This window comes from Drosophila gunungcola, assembly GCF_025200985.1.
Source record: "Drosophila gunungcola strain Sukarami chromosome 2L unlocalized genomic scaffold, Dgunungcola_SK_2 000008F, whole genome shotgun sequence".
Classification (NCBI taxonomy): domain Eukaryota; kingdom Metazoa; phylum Arthropoda; class Insecta; order Diptera; family Drosophilidae; genus Drosophila; species Drosophila gunungcola.
In genome coordinates, this window is record NW_026453163.1 from 1,478,089 (window position 1) to 1,498,141 (window position 20,053).

General features: G+C 38.6%; 2 protein-coding genes across 3 annotated transcripts; one reads left to right on the forward strand and one right to left on the reverse strand.

The window, feature by feature from the left end:
- Positions 1-1,008: 1,008 nt before the first annotated feature.
- Positions 1,009-6,909, forward strand: LOC128253421 (cullin-2). Of its 2 annotated transcripts, XM_052981796.1 has the most exons (9): positions 1,009-1,155; positions 1,424-1,594; positions 2,313-2,537; positions 2,599-3,676; positions 4,301-4,418; positions 4,477-4,583; positions 5,752-6,120; positions 6,178-6,291; positions 6,346-6,909. In XM_052981796.1, exons 2-9 carry the CDS (start codon positions 1,476-1,478, stop codon positions 6,475-6,477), a joined length of 2,262 nt encoding a protein of 753 aa, XP_052837756.1. In that variant the 5' UTR covers positions 1,009-1,155; positions 1,424-1,475; the 3' UTR covers positions 6,478-6,909. The 2 variants fall into 2 exon arrangements, with proteins under 2 accessions (XP_052837756.1, XP_052837757.1); XM_052981797.1 differs by lacking the exon at positions 1,009-1,155 and having other exon boundaries at positions 1,162-1,594.
- An 810-nt stretch (positions 6,910-7,719) lies between these two features.
- LOC128253450 (uncharacterized) lies at positions 7,720-19,761 on the reverse strand. The gene is given in 12 exon segments (XM_052981845.1): positions 7,720-9,312; positions 10,219-10,305; positions 10,364-10,678; positions 11,185-11,315; positions 11,371-12,322; positions 12,888-13,467; positions 13,560-13,615; positions 13,618-14,191; positions 14,285-14,447; positions 14,857-15,042; positions 17,188-17,665; positions 19,566-19,761. Coding segments are annotated over 11 exon segments (3,378 nt in total). The 5' UTR covers positions 17,388-17,665; positions 19,566-19,761; the 3' UTR covers positions 7,720-9,178.
- Between the last annotated feature and the right edge of the window lie 292 nt (positions 19,762-20,053).

The window sequence follows — 20,053 nt, forward strand, 5'->3', positions numbered from 1 at the left end:
TGTCTTGCTCGCACTTACGTAAAATCGTATAGTTAAAACAAAAAATGAGCAATGAATGAGGCTAACAATTTAGTGTCATAATCCCATTAGCATTATGGGATTTCCTGAGTAAAAAAACCGAATCAGGCTAAATGCGTTTTATTGTGTTGATGGAATCAGTCTATTAACCTTTATTCCCAAGACAATTGATGTGGTACATAAGCTTTACAACAAAATACAAAGAAAATATGTACATTAAAACATTTTTGTAGAGGCCAATGTTTTTATTGTTTAACGCCTTTATACAAATGCAAAATATTTAAATGTACACATTTTCTAAATATTTTTCTATGCCTTTGCTTGTATTCGCAATGAAAAATATTTTATTCGAATACGGGAACTATGTGTACAGACATCATCCTCTCATCGGTATCGGGTATGTTGTCGTCAAAATCGTAAATTCTTGTAAAACGATTGCACTTATATTTCAAGAAATTAATTTCAAATAACTGCAAAAAAGTCATATTGGGCAATATAATGGACATTTTGATGCAATAAAAAATGTTTTTTATTCAACATTTTTTTTATATTTAGCAACAAAAAAAATGTATGTGATGTTTGGAAATAAAATAAGTTAAAAAAAGGAAATTCTTTCATCATAATAAGAAAAAAAGGAGCGTAAAAATAGTACGCTACCTTTTCTTGATACATATCTGCTAGATATAGGCTAGGTGTAAATATCGATGGGAATAGAAAATTAAAAGTAAATAAAGCAAGCTAAAATTAATTAATTAATGCGTAATGTATTATAAGCGTTCAGCAGAACAAACTTGATTACTGATAACTGATTCATCAGCGATCAGTGATCATGTAGTCCTGCTAAATACACGCTTTGACTCAATATTGAGCTATTGATGAAGACAAATTCACGCGGAAATTAAGTAGCAAAACAAATTTGAGTGACTATTTTTGTTGTTCCAACAGCTGTCGGTGCAGTGAAAACGCGACGCTTTTCGGAAAACAAAGTATGCATCCCTGATATCGCATACCAATAACAACATATCGATGTATCGATATCGTCCCCGTTCGTCGACCCATTTTACGATAGCAAAAAAAAGTGCAAAAAAACTAAATTCTCGGCGTAATTAATTAGTAAATAGCGTTGTTAAGCAGCAGGTGAGTAGTCACCCAGACCGCGCCCCTTGCGGTCCGTGGAGCGGGGACTGGCCAGCTGTGAATCGACCGAGGGCAAGGCCAACGGCTGGTGGCCCCCACACACAAAAAGTGAGCGAGCTGCGCGATTATGCCAAAAAGTAGAAGCAGCCGACGTATGAGGGTCGCCTCGTCGCCCCGTCCGCCCGTTGTTGTAATCGCGCAGACCGCGGGATCTATCCGCCTTCTAACCCGCCTCCATTCCGCTCTGCTTCCCGCCCGGCCCCACTAGCCAACACCTCCACATCCATCCCAGACGGACCCAGGATCCAGACCCAGTCGAGATGTCGCTCAAGCCCAAGATAGTGGAGTTTGTCGATGTTTGGCCGCGCCTGCGCTGCATCGCCGAGTCGGTGATAACGCTCACCAAGGTGGAGCGCTCGGTGTGGAACACGAGCTTCAGGTAGGTCTCGGTCACTCACAGCAGCGGTCGGAACGATAGCACTCGCCAGGGGCAGATATCTTGCAAAGCTTCAAGTTGTAAATAGAGCGTAGGTGGCAATGGGAAAACTGCGAAGATCACAGGATTATTTTGAATACATACATATGTACATATGTACTTTCCGGGCTGGAAAATGTAGATAGATCACTTACCACCGGTTGTAGTAGTTTATTTTTATATGCGTTAAAGATTGAAACCGTAAAGTGAAATAAGTATAAATTCATTAAGCTGTGTTTTAGTTGATCTTATAAAATAAACGGAAATATGTTACAGTCGCTTGGCTTAACTGTGTACTCATGTTCAGCAATTAATTAGCTTTGCTTCCCAACAGCAACAGTCACAAATATAGCTCACATTAAGTTGCCAATGATTTGCACAATTTCTTAATCTACAAGCCTGTTTATTGCACTGTTATCTTTATGCATCCATTTAATTTATTTATTCAAATAAAAGAAAAATTTTTAAATCTAAAAGAAAAACATTAATAGCAGAAATCTGAATCTGGCCCAAATACTATTAGGAAATTACAAACAATGGGGTAACTCTGCTATTATTCCGACCGCCTCTGCTCGTATATATGTATGTTCGTGTGTGCAGCGTGAGTTGCCAAAATGGAATTGCTAAAATAAAACACGCACCAACACAACGCTCTTTTCAATCACCTCCCCGAAACATATAGCGACGTTTACACGCTGTGCGTGGCGCAGCCGGAACCGATGGCCGATCGCCTCTACGGCGAGACAAAGCACTTCCTCGAGCAGCACGTCCAGGAGATGCTGGCGAAGAAGGTGTTGATCGAGGGCGAAAGTTCTAACTCCAACGGCGGGCCGGACCTCCTCCATCGCTACTACACCACCTGGATGGAGTACAGCCAGGGCATCAAGTATCTGCACCAGTTGTACATGTAAGCACCCATCTAAAGCTACCCTAAACATCCACTTATCGTTGGGCTTTATTGATTATAGCTACCTAAACCAGCAGCACATTAAGAAACAGAAGATCACCGACACGGAATCGTTTTACGGCAATCTGTCCAGCGATGCTGCGGAACAAATGGAGATTGGCGAACTAGGACTGGACATTTGGCGTCTGTACATGGTTGAGTTTCTGGCCAGCGAATTAGTGCGTCACATACTCGAGGGGATCGCCGCGGATAGGGCTAGCAATGGCACCCTCGATCACCACCGCGTGCAGATCATCAACGGGGTAATACACAGTTTCGTGGAGGTGCAGGACTATAAGAAAACAGGCTCGCTAAAACTCTACCAGGAGCTCTTCGAGGGTCCCATGCTGGATGCAAGTGGCACCTATTACACGGACGAGGCCAACAAGCTGCTTCAGCGCTGCTCGGTGTCTGAGTATATGCAGGAGGTTATCCGCATACTGGAGTATGAAAGCCGGCGGGCACAAAAGTTTCTGCATGTTAGTTCCCTGCCAAAGCTGCGCAAAGAGTGCGAGGAGAAGTTCATCAACGACCGCTTGGGCTTCATTTACTCGGAGTGCCGCGAAATGGTGTCCGAGGAGCGGCGACAAGACCTGCGCAACATGTACATCGTTCTCAAGCCCATACCCGACAATCTGAAGTCCGAGCTCATTACGACCTTTCTCGATCACATCAAAAACGAGGGTCTGCAAACTGTGTCCGCGCTGAAGGGCGAGAACATCCACATTGCCTTTGTGGAGAATATGTTAAAGGTGCACCACAAGTACCAGGAGCTCATAGCCGACGTCTTCGAAAACGACTCTCTCTTTCTTAGTGCTTTGGACAAGGCGTGCGCCAGTGTTATAAACCGCCGGCCCACCGAGCGGCAGCCGTGCCGCAGCGCGGAGTATGTGGCCAAATACTGTGATACGCTCCTGAAGAAGTCGAAGACCTGTGAGGCAGAGATCGACCAGAAGCTTACCAACAACATAACCATTTTCAAGTATATCGAGGACAAGGATGTGTATCAGAAGTTCTATAGCCGACTGTTGGCTAAGCGCCTTATCCACGAGCAAAGCCAGAGCATGGATGCGGAGGAGGGAATGATCAATCGATTGAAAGTGAGTGTTCCGCCAGGGATCAAAGCCGACAGAAAAACATAAAACCAAAACATTATTTTTTAAATCTACCCTAACTTTTCGTCGGCAGCTTTAAAGCACAGAGATAAGCATTCGATCATGGAAAGCCGCATCCTTAAGTAATTTTCTCTAAAATGTAGTTCGTTTGGAAAAACGAATTCATGTTAGTCATGCGTAATAGATAATTTGAAGAAACTCGAAACTCTAAACTCTGAAACTTACCTTAAGAATAATCAAAACTGTGTAGCAGTTAAAAGGAAGCGGTTCCCTACAAAATTCTTGATCAGAATCAAAAGCCGCGTCGATCTAGCCGAAAGATTGGAAACTTTAAAGTCAGATCACAGATTTGGGATTTGACATGTAGATTCTAGTTATGTCTACGCAGCGCAAGTTTATTTCAAAGTGTGACCACGCCCACAAATCGAGAAAGTTTGAGTGACGGGGCAGGTACTTGAAAATACGGGGGCGTGGTAGCTTGTCGCTTTTAACTTGTAGTTACCTTAAACCGCATTGTTTTATAATTTTTGAATAACTAAGACAATTATTTTTTTTAGCTTGTTAGCCTTTGTTTTCTTAAAGCATTTAATGTTGAATTATTTATTACAGCAAGCCTGCGGATATGAATTTACCAACAAACTTCATCGCATGTTTACGGATATTTCGGTATCTACAGATCTGAATAACAAGTTCAATACTCATCTCAAGGATAACAACGTGGACTTGGGTGAGTTTTTAAATGATTTAGTCCGTTACAGTTTTTTAACACGAATATTTCTACACAGGCATTAATCTCTCCATTAAAGTACTGCAAGCGGGCGCTTGGCCTTTGGGATCCACGCAAGTCATACCATTCGCAGTGCCACAGGAATTTGAGAAATCTATTAAAATGGTATGTTTTTAATGGTAACCCAAATTAAATGTTTTAGAAACTATGAAAAGCAAACTTTTGGAATGTTACAAATTAATTTTTGTCAAATTTGAAGGATTATTTATTTATCTAAAGAGAAAAAAACAAAATAAATGTGGCAATTTATTTATTAAATTTTCCAAAATAAAAACAGGAACAGCAAAACGATACAACAAAAATTCGTACTCATATTTTATCATTTTTTTTAGTTTAATGATAGAATCATATCGATTGTTCCCATGACAGCTTTAAGACATAGTCGTCCTACACGGCCCCTTCCGACCTTGATCAGCATCACTAGGAGAGTCGATCTTGCCATGTCCGTCTGTCCGCCCGTTTCTACGCAAACTAGTCTCTCATGAAACTTTCCCAAAAGTTGTCGGATTGGACGACTATAGCATATAGTTCCCATAGGAACAATAAAAAAAAAACTGAAAAAAAAATTTAAGTTTACTGTTTTTATTTTTTTTTTTTAGTTCTTGGACATAGTGTAATGGCTAAATATTTTAGAATTACGGTTTAAATTTTATCAAAATTGGACGACTATAACAAAAAGCTTCCATGAGAACAATGCAAATATAAAAAGATTTATTTTTTAATTTAACTTTTCTAGTTTTTAATTTTTTTAAAATTCTTTTTGACTTATTTTGGCAGTTTAGAATTACGCTTTTATTTTATTAAAATCGGAAAACGATATCATATAGCTGGCATAGGAACTATCCAATAATTGAGCTGCAAATCATCAAAACTTTTAACATAGTTTTTAAACATATACGCAAGTAAATCATAATTTTAAATTTTTTAAGAATATTTAATTTTTGCAATAGCTGCAAGGGTATATGAACTTCAACTTGCCGAAGTTTGCTTCCTTTATGTCAATATTGCTGCTATACATAACTTTTCTAACCATCCTTGCCCCACTTTCATTTACAGTTCTTTTTTGCATTGATAAAAGTAGTTGGACACGGCTACATAGACATTCACAGTTGTATTTTTATAAGTTAGAGATTTCCCACATTATTTAATCCAGAGTATTTTAAAAATCAGTTCCCTACAAATTGTGTTAAATAATTTGATTGGATAAGAATTAGTATCATTTGATCCTTTCAGTTAATACTGTTACTTTACATTTTGTTTTCCCTTTTTTCAGTTCGAAGAATATTATCATAAATTGTTTAGTGGTCGCAAGTTGACTTGGCTGCATCATATGTGCCATGGGGAGCTAAAGTTGAGTCATTTGAAAAAGTCCTACATCGTGACTATGCAAACATACCAAATGGCGATAATTCTGCTGTTCGAGACGTGCGATAGTCTAAGTTGTCGGGAGATTCAAAACACACTGCAGTTAAACGATGAAACGTTTCAAAAGCACATGCAGCCTATGATCGAGTCAAAGCTGTTAAATGCCAGCTCAGAGAATCTCGGCGGTGAGACTCGAATAGAATTGAATTTGGATTACACAAATAAGCGTACAAAATTTAAGATAAGTTCGGCATTGCAAAAGGAAACGCCGCAAGAGGTAAGATTTACACATTTAAGCTTATAAGGCAATTTTAAATACATGTTTTTCACATAGGTGGAACACACTATCAACTCGGTGGATGAGGACCGAAAACTGTTCCTGCAAGCCGCAATTGTCCGAATTATGAAGGCTCGTAAAGTCCTAAAGCACAATGCGCTGATACAAGAGGTAAACCTAAAATTTTTAAACTTAAAAAAAAAATAAAATATTCGTTTTTCGCAGGTGCTTTCGTTATCGAAAGTTAGCTTTACGCCGAACATTGCAATGATCAAGAAATGTGTGGAATCATTAATTGACAAACAATATATTGAGCGAACAGCGAATTCGGGCGATGAATATAGCTACATGGCCTAGACTGTGGCAGAGATTATTTAACTAATTAAAACCCCAGAACTCAACCCCCGAACACAGAAAGAAAATTGTAAACTAGGCTTATTTTGTCTTAAAAAACCCCTTACATAGACAGGATTTTAGCCATCCGTATGTTTACAATATTCTTATAAAAAGCAAAACGAAGCAAAAGAATGGTCTAGCAATTTGGATTTTGTTTTTTATGATCTTAGCATATTGGAATGAAGGATGTGTGGCGATCGAACGATGTTACTGATACTTTTAATTTAGTTTAGTTAGTTGCCCCATTTTGATTTAATGCGTGTGTCCTTTATATTTGTAGATATATTCCTTTTACGTATTGTATATTTATCTGGCTTTATGCACACACGCATGAAGCAGAACAAATTGCTGGAAACTGTATAATAAAAATCGAAAAAAAATGTTTGACTTTGATGCGAAATTCTTTTTTACAGTATACTTAAATTTTGTGTTCACATTGAAAACCCTACAATCCAAAAAACAATGTGGTACGGCCAAAGAGCTTTCTAAAATATCAGGCAGGCCCGGGATTTACACTCTCAAGAAAATTATTTGTCCCAATGTCGCTAACCTAAGGGCTCGACAGTAAACCTTTTACATTTTTGCGATTAAAAAAATAAATCTTAATTTAATTGAGATATATAAAACCGCAATCTGCCTGCGTCTGAGTTTGATTAGTTAGTTATTTTTAATCATTTTATCAATATTTCCATTAAAACAAATTTTTTGGTCAAAATTTTCAAAAATTCAATGTAATTCTTTTTATTTCATTTTATACAATCGTTAAATTTAAATATTTAAAATTTTTGTTGTTAAAAAATTATATATAATTTTACTTCTGTTTACTGCTTGTAATGTTTTTTTGTTTTGGTGTTACTTTTGTAGATTATTTTTTCGTATTTTTATTGTGATTTATTGTGTAATCCCAGAACTTGCAAATACACAAACATTTTAAGGGGAAACACTTTTCAAAAAAATATATTTTAATAAAGTGATTATTATAATTGGATTATTGGCCTTTAATTTAGAAAATAAAATTTGTATTCAGTTCTAGAATTATTTAAATTAATATTTTTTCGCCTTTTATGATACCCAGTAGGTCTAAAATTTCGACTTTAGTGTTATATTAATTTTGTTTTCAATAACTATGAAGTTTCGCCTTTACCAAATTGTGAAATTTCAATATATATATTTGTATTTAAAGTACACAAGGGACATGAAGTATTTCTGTTTTTATAATTTTATTTCGTTTCATGCTACGTTTCTAAAAAATATATTCAATAATGTTAATTTAAATAATTGTACATATATCATTAATTATAATAAATACCAACTTGCTATAGCGTATAATATAATTCGTTAATAATACTTTTAACTTGCTCATGGGGGCCAGCTCCTGCTCATAAAATGCTGCCAAAATGTTTATTCTTGGCTTCACAGGGTGTTAATAAAAAATATGTATATATATAATATATTATATATATATGTATATTTTTCTTGCTTTTTATTTTTAATATTTAATGACTAGTAAACGTTTACAGTAATGTTGTTTCATATTCAAGTTTCACTTTTCGAAATTCCCAACTTCAAATGCTTTCTCTGGTAAAATCGTCTTGAGCGTTAAACTTGCGTTTTAAGTTTTAATTGGAATTAAATAATGTTGAATTCATTTTTATTATCAAACATTCTTCGAAATGTGGAGGGCTTTACTTCATTTTCAGCTTTGGAAATTTAATACGTATTGTGAGTCATAAGGTGTATTATTGCGATTTAGTCGATTTATTGGGGCGCCTCGTCGGGCAATAGTGGGATTCACTATTGGAATACTTGATATACATTATGAAATTTAGCAATACTTCTCCTCTAATTGCACTATACCTGTATTCCAGCTGCTCCGAGTCCCTTTACCAACTCAACAAAATGAAAAATTTATAGTCATCGAACCAAAACTTATTTCTTGGAATTTCTAAGAATAAAACATCATCATAAAGTAAGTAATGTTGCCTAGAACCCTAAACGGTTTAGTTATAGTCCAAACTATATATAGCGCTCATATCTATATACGTATATATAAATTCAGTGCTTGTGTAAGTTGTAAAGTTCTTTGCTGCGCTCAATGTTGCGTGCATACGGATAGGTTTTGGTTATACGGTTGTACGACCATAGAATAATTGCATTTTTGTTTTGGCAAGTTCAAGGTCGGGGAAAAACACACATACATACACAAGTTATATGGCCGTGCGATCCATACATTGTTTCAATTTTCTTTAGTTTTTGAGAGTGAAATATTGTTTGCATAAGTTCACCTAATTTCTTGTATTCCATATTATTTTCGTTTTTGCTTAATTTTCCTTTGTTTTACGCTTTTTCATTTTTCAGTCTTTACGATTCACGGCTTTTGTGCATTTGAATAATTCAGTTTTCTCATTACTATATGACCGATGTACGATACGATGTGTATACAAAATTGCTTCAATTGTTTTCAAGGTGGACGAACACGAGCGTGAGAAAGTTTAGCTGATCGGATGAGCAGGTGAGAGGACTGGTGGGAGCCAGATAACTTTTTAGCTTGCGTCCCGATTAACGTGAATGTAAGTGCAGGGTTATTATCATCTTCGATGCTATCATGCTAATGGTGACATAAAACTTGGGGCAGTGCTTAGTCTTGCCAGCGAGTATTTTTCTAATGATCCAGCGAGGCTGTTTTCGTGCGCTTCCAAAGCGATTTAAAGAGACCTTTCTTCTTGGGTTTGGTATTAGTGGACACCCCCGAGGCTCCATTTTCCTTGCGATTGGTATCCTTTCGTTTGGTGGAACCTGGAGCAAAGAAATTAATTCTATAATGTTTTGGTCTAAATACCTATACTGAATTTAAAGTAAATATTTAATTAACGTAATCGATTAATATTTCAGAATTATGGTCTTAATTTGATTAAAATCAGACAACGATATTATATGGAAACGATCGAAAAATTCAGCGGAAAATCGGCATAGGTTTGGTTTTATTGGTTTTAAAGATTTTTTTTTTGTTAGCTCCAAGGGTATAAAAAACTTCGGCTCGACACTTTACTATTTTCTCGTTTTTTCACAATTTTGTTCTTATTTTTCTAGAACTTTTGGGGTATTTGGATTTTTTTTGGATGTTCCATGTATGTAATACCATGGATGGATGTGTGGACAGAATTCAATGATTGTTTGATGGTTGTAGCAACTTGGGCAGTTGTTTGTGGCTTTGAAATAAGTATTCAGATCAGTACGGTTCCGTAAAATGTTTGAGAATGATTTTTCAGATTGAGTGATTTTTTAAATAGAAATTTTTCTTGCTTTTCAAAGTGCGATGATACATTTTTTAAATATTTAAAACTAAAGGAGTTACAGCGTTTCAAACGACCGGCCAACGGATTGTTAACGTATGAAAAACTTAAATTGATTTTCCCGAAAACGCGTTTTTTGAAGTTCGTGAACATCAGAACTCAAAATCTATTAAACCGATCCTTTTGAAAATTTGAACATTACTTCTTTAAATAAATTAGCAATTAACCTTTAAAACTATATACTCGATTTTTAAAGAATATGGAATGGATTGGTGTTTGCATATTTTTGTTGTGTCGGGTTATTTTATGGTTTTTTTTTATAAGACTCTTTTGGGTGTATAATTTGTTTGAAAACTTTGCCTGGCTCGACCATCTGATTATCCTACATATATTTCTTTTTAAATTTTACCTGTGTCAAATTCATAGGCGTGCTTGCTGTTGTTATCATCCATGAGCTGATCGCAATATGCCTTATGTTTTCGATCCTTACTGTTCTCTGATGGAGATGACAAAACGTCATAATTAATTGATCCTCCAACTTTACTTTAACTTACTTTTCTTGGTTATCAGCAAACTGGTCACTCGTCGCAAAGCCTCGCGGGGTGATTTGTTCAAAAAGGAAGGCGTAAGATTAGGTGGCAGCGTTAGTGGCTTGCGGGATTGTCCGGTGCCTGACATGCCCGCCGGGTTGTCCCATACCCGCACGGAAGCCAGGCGGTCAATGTTTTCGGTTGAAACCGGGCGCATACCCCGTTGCTTAGGATACCATCCACGAGCGGGGGCTCCGGTCATGCGTAGCATCTCATTGGAAGCCAAAGCGTGATTAATCGAGCGCTGGCGGCAAATTTGGGCTGTACCATAGTTTCCAGCTGTTGAAGGGTTTATTAAATCATTGTTATTTATTAAAATGTTTTTTTTTATTTGATCTAGTAACTTTAATAGTGTTTGGGGTGACTCAGAAATCTCTTCCAAATGACAAACCAAACCAAATTCAAAAATTGAAGGATAGAGTGTATAAAATTGTAGTTGTGAATGGGGTTTTGAAATAAAATAAATAACATTAATATTCCGTACATTTTTAAAATCTATGAATAAGTCAGTTTCGATTTATAAACGCGCAGTCTTTTTTACGTAAGGGAATCGCATTACAAAATAGTATAATTTTTTCTTTGCGCCCTGCACTAGAAGAGGGCTGCTTGCTCCTAGCTAGGTTGTTCTTCATATTTTCTAACTACTTAAGTTCAAAAAATTCCTTCCCAATCCATTTTACACAAATTTTCCTTTGCTCGGAAGTAATTTAAAATTTTTGGATTACCAAATGATGTTTTAATATTTATTATTGTGTATTTTTTAATTATTGTAAAATGTTACTTACCTCCAATCCCCAAAATAGAAGTTCCCATGTTTATGCTATTTGATGTGCTCGATCTGGGCGCGGTGCGTGAACCGCTTACCACAGGCAACGGCTCATTCTGGCGTCGATATGGCGTACGTGGTATGTCACAGCTGCCAAAAAATGTATACTGTTTAGAGGAATACTTCCTCGTAAAGTACGACTCACCCCCTGGCAAAGATTGGCGTTTCAGGAAGACTACAAGAGGTTTGCAGGCGGTGCTCCTCGCGCGGCGACTGTTTTAGGCTGCGCTTCGTGCCGTAATTAATGTACCGCCGTTGATATGACCCGCTTCCACCCGCCATTCCGTCGAGAGGTGGCGCAGGCAGCGGTGGCATAGGTCCAAGTCCGGTGGGTGTGGTTATCCCACTCCCCCCGCTGCTGTAGTGGCCAAACAGCTTGGGCGATCTCTTGCGGTACTGAGAGTCAATGCTCCAGGATTTCATTGTGTTGGCCGAATGCCCTCCAGTGGCTCGATGTGGGGGCACCATTGGCGCTCCGGGAAGGCCCTCCACGAACCCGGCCAATTGGTGGGCAGGCGCCGGTGGCGGTGGCAGCTCGTCGGTAAAGTGACGCACGGCAGCCACATTGTCGCGACTTCGGCGCATGTGGCTGTTACTGCTGTGTACAGCCGCTCCGGAGGCAGTGGCATGCACCTCCACTACGGTTGTGCCACGATTCGGCGGCGGGGCACTGGTCGCCACCTCTGCCGGAAGCTCTAGCTGCTTACGGGGCTCCACCGGTGACGGCGGCAACGGGGCATCGTAGTCGAACAAATCCGGATTAGAGCATGGCGGGGATGGGGGCAATGGTCCCAGGCTTGGCATCTGCGACAGCAGCATCTCCTTGGCGCTCTCCGACTTGTGAACGCCTGGCCGAAATTCCAGCACCCGCTTGGCATGCAGCTCGGCAGCGGTCGCAGCGGCTCCAACGGATCCACCTCCATTACAGCCAGATTGTTGACCCACAATGGGGATATCTCCACGCAGCAAGGCGCTAATGTTATGCTCGATTTGCATCAGCGGAGCACACCCGTAGCTAAAGTCGGAAAGCTCTTCGTCCTCCTCGAGAGTTGGTGCCAGATCCGTGTGTGGAGTGGTAGCGTTGGAAACACGTTGATCTGTTTAATATAAATATATAAATAATGTAACAATTTTGTAAACAAGAAAAGTTAGCAGAAGTTGGCTAGCCGATGTTTATATACCCTTGCAGCTCTTTCAAAAAGTAATTATTGTTTAAAACAACAACATTCCGATTTGTATCCTATATGTTTAACAACAGTAAAGCTATAACGATTTTCCGCTAAATTATTCGATCATTCATATGTCGGCTATACGACAACGTTGTCCGATTTTAATCAAATTAAAACCGTTATTCTGCAATAATAAACCATTACTGTACATCGAAGTTTATTTAAATTAATTGAAATCAACAATGGGAACTATATGATAAAGTCGTCCGGTTTTAATTCAAAAATATTAAACCATTAATACATCACAAAGAATATTACAAAAAAAATGGCAAACAGTGAAGTTTTTATTAATTTTTGTTTTTTTTTTTTTTGGAAAAATTGTATGCTGAGAGACTAGTTTGCGGACAAACGGACGGATCTCCTGGTAAAACTTGTCAAGAATATATATACTTTGTAGGGTCGTAAATGTCTGCTTTATGTTTTGATCACTCACCATTCCCGTTGTAGGCGTACAGATCGTAACCTCCGCTTCCGTTCAGACGCGCCTCATCGAACTCCTCGCTACTGGAGGTGTTGTCCGGCATAGACTCAGCACTCAGCCGCTTTTCGGTCAGCATTGCCGTCTTGCTCTTTATCGGCTTGCAGTGGCCCAGTTGGTCCGGAGCCTCGGCGATGTCCAGCGATAGAGCCGCCCGATGGGCGGCGGCCATCTCCAATCCGCGGCGTGTGTGCGCCGCATTAGCCTCGCACTCCTTGTAAACGAAGTTCATATCGGAGGATTCTTGCGCCGGTGGCAGCGGCAGCGGGAGCGGCAGTGGAGTGGCGTCGCTCTGCTCGCTGTCGCTCGTGTAGAACTCATTGCTGATCGCTCCAGCTCCAACTCTGGATCCGGATCCAGCTCTCTCGGTTAAGGAGGGACGTGGCGGCTTTGGTATGCAAAACACATCAGCAGCGCGTGGCGGTTTCTTGGCCGTGGAACGGCGAATAATAAAGGTTCCCTTTCCCAACATACTCTTCTCGTTGTACATAAAGCTGTTGTTAAAGTCGTCCAAGTTGTTATCCCGTTTTTGGTGCTGCACGAAGAATAGGGTATACGGTTTAAAAGCAGTTTGAGATTTTTTGACAAAATATAATTTAGTTAAACTTCAATTTGTATAAAACGTACCTTTTTGGACGCAGCACCAGATGACTTTTTAGAGCCGCTGTAATTATTCTTAGTGCTTTGAAGTGGATCTCCCATGCGACGCCGTTCTGCTTTACGGGAGTAAGGTCTGTGGAGATTGTAGACTCCTCCAGCGAGTCCTCCGAGTAATCTTCATTCCTGCCAGCCGCCTTCGACGACGCCACATTGAGGTGAGAAGCAGCCGGCGAGGCCTCTTCGCTGGACGTGTGCTGCGAGCCGGAAGAGGAGGTCGAGCTGTTGGAAAGCGGATTGAGCATGTGGCACACTTCCTTGTGCTGTTCTACCGAGCTAAGCAGCCGCTTGGCCCGAGCCCCCTCGCCACCGGCCCCCTTGGAGGAGGGGCCCGGGTAGATGGTCACCGGATGCTCGTTGACGAAGGGCTCCGGCAGCTTGGCCAGGTTGCCCCGAAGCACGGCGTTGTGCACGGCACTGATGTCGATGCCCAGTGCGTTGCGCCCACCGTTGCAGCTGCCCGGATGCCGAATGGCTGCCAATCCACTTGAGGAACTGCCAGCGGCAGCTCCACCCGAATTCGAGGACCTGGCCCCACAGCAAGGCAGACTCGAGTAGTTGGAGTTGGTGGCCGGAGTCGAGCTGAAGCCCCTTGCCTTCGGCTGCAGGAAATGGGAAAATAGGGGTGGTTGTGCGGTGAGTAAATTGGTTACCCATTAGCTGGAGTGGTTGCAGTAGGGCTTCCCCGAACTCACCAGCGTTGTCTGGATGAGGGGCGTCGTTGTTTCCTGGCCCGGTTCCACCTCAGATAATTTGGCTAGATTCTCTGCTGTGCCGTCCACCTCATTGAAGCTTCCCTCGGGCACAGTATCGGTGCTGGGTGTTTGGGGCACATCTTCGGAATCCTTTTTGGACATGCTGTGAAGTCAAAGTTGACATTTTGGTTAGGTAAAGCAAAAGTTGGTAATGTGGGGTAAAGCTGTAATTGGAATGCGGTGACTCACAGAGACTTGCATGGTTGAATGGAAGTCAAAAATTAAATTCTAACCTTTAATCTGGTTAAAAGTAACAAATTTTTGTAATACCAATTTAGGGAACAATTTGGTTAACTTGACAAACATTTATACAAATTGGAAAAGAACAAAAATGCCGTAGATCAAATCGAGTGCAAAGAGTTCGAAAAACAAAAGTAATAAACTGTCAATGATCATAAATTATTTAATTTTTTTCATTTTTTTGTAAATTGAAATGCATTTTAACTCCTATTCTGAGACCATTTGTTTTGTCAATTTGATTTACATATATAGAAACATAATTTTAGACTTACTTTTTGCGACTCAGACTCATGTAGCCATCGTCCTCGGACTGATTTTCGCCACTGTTGCTGTGCAAGCCCACCGGTTTCGTCGCTGCCTCCTCGAACTCTGAAATAATCTCGTCGAGGACCTTTATGGGCTCAGGTATGTCGTCCAGGGAGATAGGCTCCAACGACTGCAACTGCAGTTGGTCATCGCTAAGCAATAAATAAATAAGAATCTAATATTAGTCCAAATATTTATTTACCCGTCACACGAAAAATAAAATGTAAAGTTTCCCAAATCTGAAAATGGTTTAAAAATTAAGTCTATCATGACTTTTGACGATAGGAAATAAACATACTTTACCACAAGATGGCACCGCATTTTTATAATTGGAATAGAATTGCAAATTTTGTTTTTAACTAGTTAGCAATTTTTTTTAAAGGTTTTAAGGAGTGTTGGTTTTTGATTTTTGTTTAATATCAGAATTTTATGTTTGGAGCTACAGTCTTATTACCGCAAAGCTCCAAAATCTAGTCACAATAAAAGAGTACCTTAAAACCACGACCATGAATCGTCCCTTATGACTTGGCTATTGAAAACGCCATAGCACACAGTTCTGACAATGCATGAATATTGTACAGCGCAGTTTCATTTAAAATGACCGTTGCGGGTGTCAATAATAAAATTGTTGGCTTCTAGTCAGCAAGCTGTCTCAAAGCAAGCTTTTGTACAAGTGTATTGATCATTAAAGTAGTTTATTAATCTACGAAGCAGTTCACAGTTAATTAAAAATTAAGATATTTCACAATTCTGAGTATGCGGAAATACCTAAAAAGTCCTAATGGCTCAAACTGATTGTGATAGATTAATAAAAATTGTATGGTTAAGTAAGAATTTTTTTTAGTACATTTGTTAAAATTTTAGTTTTAGGATTACATTTTAAAAATTGTTTTTCATATAATTTTTTACATGTTCAATTTGTTGACTATTTTAATAATATTCCAATGTTAATTAACTCTCTTATAATTAATATATAGCTGTACTCGTTGAAAACTGTTAAACAGGTAAAGGGAAGTATTTCCAACCCTATATGAAGTATATAAGTATAAAATACTTAGTTTCAAGTTGTTTGCCTAAGTCGGTGAACTCAACTATACCGTTCTTTCTTTTTTGTTTTACCTTTTTTAATAAAGCAATTTAAAGGTTTTTGTTGCCTTTAATATACAAAAAATTGGATATATTTTTTATTTATTTGTAAGTATATTCAACATGACCAGGAGCCGACCTCATATTACGTGCACATTGAATAATCATAAAAACATTATTTTCGGCTTTTAATACCGTTGTAATTTTTTTATGATCAGGGGTCAGAACTATGTTCCTCGGTTATTATGTTTTCATTTTATTTTAAAAATCGCTAATAAGAATTTTTATAATCGAATTGGAATTGCATAGATATCTGCTCATTCAAATAAGCATAAAGTGCTAATTAAAAATATAAAAATTGGGTTGCATTTTTAACGCTGAATACCTCCCAAAAGAGAATTTAGAGAAAAATGTGTTATATATCACAAGTTTCGTAGTCTCAAAAGCTATAAGGACACGAAAATAAAAATAAATCGCTAGTCGCGTTTTTGGCAATAGTTCCGTAATTATTTTACTTGAAGAAAATATATTGAGAAAACGTAAAAAGCCAAAATAAAATATCTTTTAACGATATAGAGCATGTAGCTTTAGTCGTTTGACCCTTGTGTGCGTGTGAAATCTAGCTTTTTTTAGCCGTTTTCCTGCTAAACTAGCGAGTTTTTCTAAAAGTGGTAGAACAAGCGTTTTTCAGCTCCAGCTGCTTAATACAGTAAAATTGGTTTCAAGACCCTAAAACAGCCTTGAAAAGCACATACAAACAAAAGCGAAAATATTTAATTTTGGTAATCGCTACAAGGGTATATAAACTTTGGACTGCCGAAGTTTGCTTCATTTCTTGTTTATTAGCATATTGATGAAGTTAATAAAAAAGTGGCTGTACCAAATTAATTTGAAAACAAAAATAAATTTAAATATTTCAGTACCTAAATAGCTTATTCTTACGATAAGTAAAAATCGTATGTTTTTTTTTTTGCATAAGGAATAATGTACCAAACAGTTTTACATAGGTGAAAATGTAAAAATCTTTACGTCAGCCGGATTTTAGCTTTAATTTTATAATGAGTTTTTGATTGGGCATAGATTTCTGTGCATGACCTTAAATAACACTTTTAATAACCAATTGTCGGGAAAGTTTGAGTTTAACTTTTTCATCAAGTAATACAGGAAATTTAATTTTGATTTTTTTTATTCAGATAAAAATTGCGACTTACTTTTGTCTTTGTTGGTCAGCTCCTGCAGCGGCAGCATCTAAATCTGTGTCCGCCTCGGTGTCCGCCTCCAGAGAATCCAACGCTCGCTGGGAGTCTGTCATTGCCGCCTGGGACCGCCCCGAATCCGTATCGAACTCCCACTCAGTCTCCGGTTCCTTTGGATCGCGTGCTCCACACGATTCAGGTGCCGCTGCTGCCATTATTAAGCGATTATCATTGAAACCATCGACGGGAAACCTGCTCTGCGGCTTCTTTTTTTTTTGGATTCCGTATATTTCGTTTATTATGAAAACGAATAATGCTCCACTGACTTCGAAGTCGCTCTCAGTCAGCGTCTCTGCTGACGTGCTTTGTTGTCGGCTGTTTCAATTTTCATCTATGCAATGTGTGAAAGTGATTGGCGGTTTTCCTCTGCCTCCCCTTGCTACTCTCGCTTCGTCGATTTCAGGTCATTAAATTCGTCATCGGAAGGTCGTGGCTGCGGGTGAGAGTAAGGGGGAGTGAGGTAGGGTCAGAGATTTTCGGTTCGTAAGCCGCTGTAAGACGCTATTAATAAATAATGAATATTGATTTTGCTGGCGTGATTTCCAATTAGGAGCTACATATATTACTGGCTTGGGTTTTTAATGCAAACAAGGAAAGTTCTGCCAGTGGACACTGATATTTTCCGATTAGGGGGAAATCGTGTTGGCGGAAATTTAATTTTAATGGGCATGATAAACTTTGGCAGGTGTACGGCACGAAACCTGTTAGGGCCCACAATGTGCAGGATATTTATGTATGCACGAATCAGAAAAGTGTTCATAACCACTCAGCCCCAGTGTTGGGAAAGGTACTAGTTTATTATTTAATTATATTTATTAAATCATTTTGAGGCCAATAGTTCTTTTCGAAGTTGCATTTGAAGAAAAATTAAAAAAAAAACATCGTGATATCTTGCAGATGCAGTGGAATTAACTTATTTTCAAGTTTCTGTAAATATTGCTAATTTTCCGAAAATAATAAAGATTGAATTTAGGTGTATCAAGCTCATTTAAAAAAATTCAAATATTTTCAAATAAATTAAAATCTTTACCTAAGTTCTTACTTATACACGGTAGCCAAATATTTTCACTAGGTAAGGGCCTATATACAAGTATTTAGGTACAGCACAACACTGCTCAGCCCGCAGCATGGTAATTTGTTTCATAAGATCTATTATCAATAGATTTATTTTCAAAATTACATTTTAGCTTGACCTTATTTTTTCCATAAAATCTTCTGATCATAATAAATAATATTGCCACAAATTCGTAATTTAATCTTGGCTTTATTTTATATTCATATTGTGAAATAAAAATTATTTTACTCAAAATAAATTATAATCTTTAATATATAAAACAATGAATACATTTTGAATACACATTTTTTTGTTATCAGAAATAGACAATTGTATCATTGATGAGACAAAACACTGATATATTTTTTGCACAATGTTTGGTTTAAATTACTTGTTTGAACCTTATGTAAAATTACTATTGGTGCTTAAGCTCCAGTTTTATAGCAGTAGTTTTGGCTTTCTAAATTGTGTCTGTACCATAGAGCTTTAACACTATGTATGCCACACTTTTATGAATTCATAGTTCTTTTACCCCATCTGTCTTTGTTCCGATTTTGAAATTGTTCGCATCAATTTCGAATTAAGACCAAAAAAAGTAAACACTCGGTCGCAATTAACAACTGTTCAACAAGGGATTTTTGTGCATTGATTTTTCGCATCTCATCTCGGAGAGGAAATTTAAGGAAAGGGGAACACGGAGGTGCGAGGAACAACAACAACGTGAGAGAGCAGAGTGTGGGAGCACACTATTCGCACTCTGCCTTATTCATTCATATTTTCTATACACTTTGGGGTCCCGCTGAGAGGAGTTTGAGTTTGAGTTCGAGTCAGGCGCATTCACACACACTCTTGCCCACCTCTTCACACACACGCACTCTCTTTGTGGGGCTATATATAAACACGTTTTTTTGCCTTTGGCTAAACAAAAACTTTTTGCAACTGCAACTGGGTTGGCCTAAAAAATATCATTCAAACGGATGCGGGCAGCGATAAAAATAAAAGTTTGCAGTATTTAACTCTCTAATACGGGAAAAATTCATTTCCGGTACCATGGATTACAGCTACGGTTACAGCCACCCACACAAACACGGGCCACTTTGTCTAGCTGTAAAATTTACTGTCGTCGGCGTCGCTGCTTTCCTTCTGCTTCTTCTTCTTCAACTCTTCTTTCCTTTCTGAATGAAGTTTCTGCAGGGAGTCTGGCATCGATTTTTTCATATGCAGACACGTTCACACACACCCACACGATCCGATTTTTTCGGCTCTGTCTAATAATTACAGTTAGAAAACTCTGCCTTTTGGCACACCGAAAGGTCAAGTCAAGAGTCTTCCAATTGGAAATACTGCTAAAAATAGACTAATTCCAAGCGGGGGCGAAAGAGAGACAGAGAGCGAGAGAGAGCGGAGGGGTGGCAATTGTAATGACAGACGCCGCGGCGTCAAAAGGCAACGGTAACAGCGGTTTGGTTTGGGCCGATGACAAAAACAAAAACAGACAAGTTCCAAGAACATTCGCATTTCGCAATTTAGCTTATAACTTTTACACGGATATACATACAGGCGAACCTACTTAGCGTTTTCCGACGTTTTCCGCTTTTGCGTTACAATACAAAAACGACCAAGCGAACGCACCGACCTTTTGTTTATGACCTGAGCAACGTTCGCAAACCTAACGATGTCAGAAATGTATCAAAATATTGTATCGATATCTTCCCACGCAGCCAAAAACCGGTCTTGATTTAATTTTGATTTGTCAAATTGGGTGTT

What these genes read in the sequence shown, in the direction of transcription:
- LOC128253421 (XM_052981796.1), top strand. Translation starts at nt 1,476, where the DNA reads ATGTCGCTCAAGCCCAAGATAGTGGAGTTTGTCGATGTTTGGCCGCGC. An exon ending in GAATGATCAATCGATTGAAA is followed by an intron (nt 3,677 to 4,300) that starts GTGAGTGTTCCG and finishes TATTTATTACAG; the next exon opens with CAAGCCTGCGGATATGAATT. An exon ending in ACAATGCGCTGATACAAGAG is followed by an intron (nt 6,292 to 6,345) that starts GTAAACCTAAAA and finishes CGTTTTTCGCAG; the next exon opens with GTGCTTTCGTTATCGAAAGT.